The sequence below is a fragment of the Genypterus blacodes genome, unplaced genomic scaffold (genome assembly GCF_046128005.1).
Source record: "Genypterus blacodes isolate CSIRO-AG114 ecotype Tasmania unplaced genomic scaffold, CSIRO-AGI_Gbla_v1 ptg000093l_1, whole genome shotgun sequence".
NCBI classification, from domain to species: Eukaryota; Metazoa; Chordata; class Actinopteri; order Ophidiiformes; family Ophidiidae; genus Genypterus; species Genypterus blacodes.
This window is the reverse complement of record NW_027466897.1, coordinates 65,001-67,500: the sequence shown is the minus strand read 5'-3', so window position 1 is coordinate 67,500 and position 2,500 is coordinate 65,001. Positions and strand designations below refer to the sequence as shown.

General features: G+C 47.1%; 1 protein-coding gene across 3 annotated transcripts in view; it reads right to left on the bottom strand.

Moving 5' to 3' along the window:
- Positions 1–2,500, bottom strand: part of LOC143007766 (vang-like protein 1) — a 13,777-nt gene that overhangs the window by 2,739 nt on the left and 8,538 nt on the right. For all 3 annotated transcript variants that reach the window (XM_076159218.1, XM_076159219.1, XM_076159220.1), the window contains exons 5-6: positions 2,352–2,500; positions 1,485–1,618 (exon numbers count right to left, since the gene is read on the bottom strand). The exon at positions 2,352–2,500 is cut by the window's right edge and continues 27 nt beyond it. In XM_076159218.1, the coding sequence (XP_076015333.1) occupies positions 1,485–1,618; positions 2,352–2,500 (283 nt within the window). The remainder of the gene's footprint in view (positions 1–1,484; positions 1,619–2,351) is intronic.

Genomic DNA, 2,500 nt, shown 5'->3' with positions numbered 1-2,500 from the left:
TGACAGTGATTTCCTTTTTTCCCCAGGAAATTAGTAACTGAACTGGGTCACTAAAATAGTTTCTGTCTGTAAGTTGTAACCACATTTTTCTTCCAGTGTTGTTCAGATGTAGAGAAGGTTTATGTTCGTCTCTGTCACATATCTGGGTCATGATGCCTGTGTATGTAAACGCTCAGTAACAGAGAATATTAATTACAGCCGCCGTCTCCATCTACAGCTCTCTGGTAGAATAAAAAGCCCATTTTTATTGGCTGGGTGGATTAAATATTCATCGTTTTACACTTCAAAGGCGATCACACCACTCGGCTCTGTGAATTTACTGGTTTGTGCCACAAAACCAGTAAAGTTAATGGAGCTTAAAGCAGAGTGTTAAGGGTTCCGGCGGCATCACTAAAATTAGGTTCATGATCATTAAGAGCAGCGCAGCTTGGGGGAGGTATGGGACTGTAAGAGCTGCAGGTGAGGTACGGGGTCTAAATAATGCATAAAGACATCTGCACGTGTGTGTGTGTGTGTTTACGTGTGTGTATTGGCAAAAAAAAGAGGCTAAATATTCCACAGTGGTGTCATTATATTATGTTTGTCAGATTATTCTCTCTCTCTCGCATCGTAGGGAAAAGAATAAGCGTCTCCTTTAACTATGGGATTGCATATTCATGCCATGAGGAAGTCAGGGTGTGAATGAGAGAGGGGGGTTGGGGTGAGCGAGAGGAGAAATGAAATACATAACGCAGAGAGAGAGAGAGAGAGAGAGAGAGAGAGAGAGAGAGAGAGAGAGAGAGAGAGAGAGAGAGAGTGAGACTGGGTTGAGCAGCAGGAAGGAGAGATGTGAGGGTATGTGAGGAATGAGCGCTACTCTGATGAATTATTGAAGGCTTGAAATTCCACAGCCCCCTCGAGGCCTTTCTGCTGCACTTTGATAGGGAGGCAGGTGAGGGGAGGGGGGGGCCGATACACGGACCGTCTCTCATACTGCATCTCCTCTGTCGTAGATCAACCAAAAACCGCATCCTGCATCGTGACCTGCAGTAGGTAGGACGGTGGGAGAGGGAGTGGGGGTGTGGGGGGGGTTGGAGGGTGGCGGTTGGCTGAGGAGCCTTTTAGCTACAGAAAGGAGTGTGTGTATACAGTACGTGCGCAAGGAGTTCAACCGGAGGATGTAATTGCTTGTGCTGTATAGATGGTGTCAGGCACGGATGCATCAGAGTGGCGTGAACCGAAGTGTGACATCAGCAGCTTCCTGTGATAAGAGTGCTGTGTGCGACGTGACGGTGAGGACTTTGGTAGGCACTTACTGTCCAGGAGGTACGCTCGGAGTTTGTTTTTAAAAGCTGCTTAAGGAATCACGAGGAGGAGGAAGAGGAGGAGAAAAGTACATCAAAACAAGAAAATAGTGGAATATATACAAGTATTGGCTACAATCAGAAGGTCAGCACACAGATAGGAGATATTAGGTGATCAGAGAGTCTGCAGAGGTGATTTACCGTCTACGTTGTACACCTTTAACCCCGCCAGGTGTTTGGCCGCTCGGTGTTTGGAGGCGGAGAGCAGTGCTGGGTTATGCAGAGGGAAGTCCCTGTAGTACTGCTCCAAGATGTACAGAGCTGCTCTCTGAATGCTGCGGGAGACAGGAAGAGGGAACGCAGAGAATAAATATCATTCCTCAACACAGAGTTTAGTTTCAGTCTTTAGCTACATCCAAACAATTTGATATACAGGATTTCTTTACATAAACGAAAACAGGCCGCGTTACCGTCCTCTGCACCTCAGTGTTTATACTTGAACATACCACGTTCTGATGAGCACTCAAACGCAGCATTAGTGTAAACATTGTTATCAAAGCTGTGGTATGTATCAGACTACTTTACCATTGATGTCTCCCATTTCCACCATAGTAACACGCTTCATCATCACAGATACAAAGTGAGTAAGCCATAGGGAAAGAGCCCCCCCCCCCCACCTAGACTCCTAGAATAGCCCCCCCCCCCGCGAGCAAACGAGACAAGGAGACTAAATGATGACTAACTCAATTACCGCCATTCTTCCCTGTGGACATGAGCCTCCAATTACACACAGACTTCCACATGGTAGAATATAATGACCATGACCAAATGATACTGTGTGTACTGTGTGTGTGTCAGTGTGTGTACTGTGTGTGTTTATGTAGGTATCTGTGTGTGGACGTTATAAAAGCCTCTACAAGTCATTTGTATCTTATTAAATCATCTCATGCTGGACTGAATGTGAAGCACATATATAGAGTGAGAGAGGGCGAGAGAGAGAGAGAGAGAGAGAGGGTGTGAGAGAGAGAGAGAGAGAGAGAGAGACAGAGAGAGAGAGAGCACACACACCTGAGCTGTCCCATGTTGTAATGGCGCGTCTCTCCATCTGTGGAGCGGATCACACACACGCTGTAGCAGGGTTGGAGGTGGCGAAGCTCCAGCAGCACCACGGCCAGGTAGTGGACGAAAAGCTGCGAGTCCACGAGGGAGACGGCAAA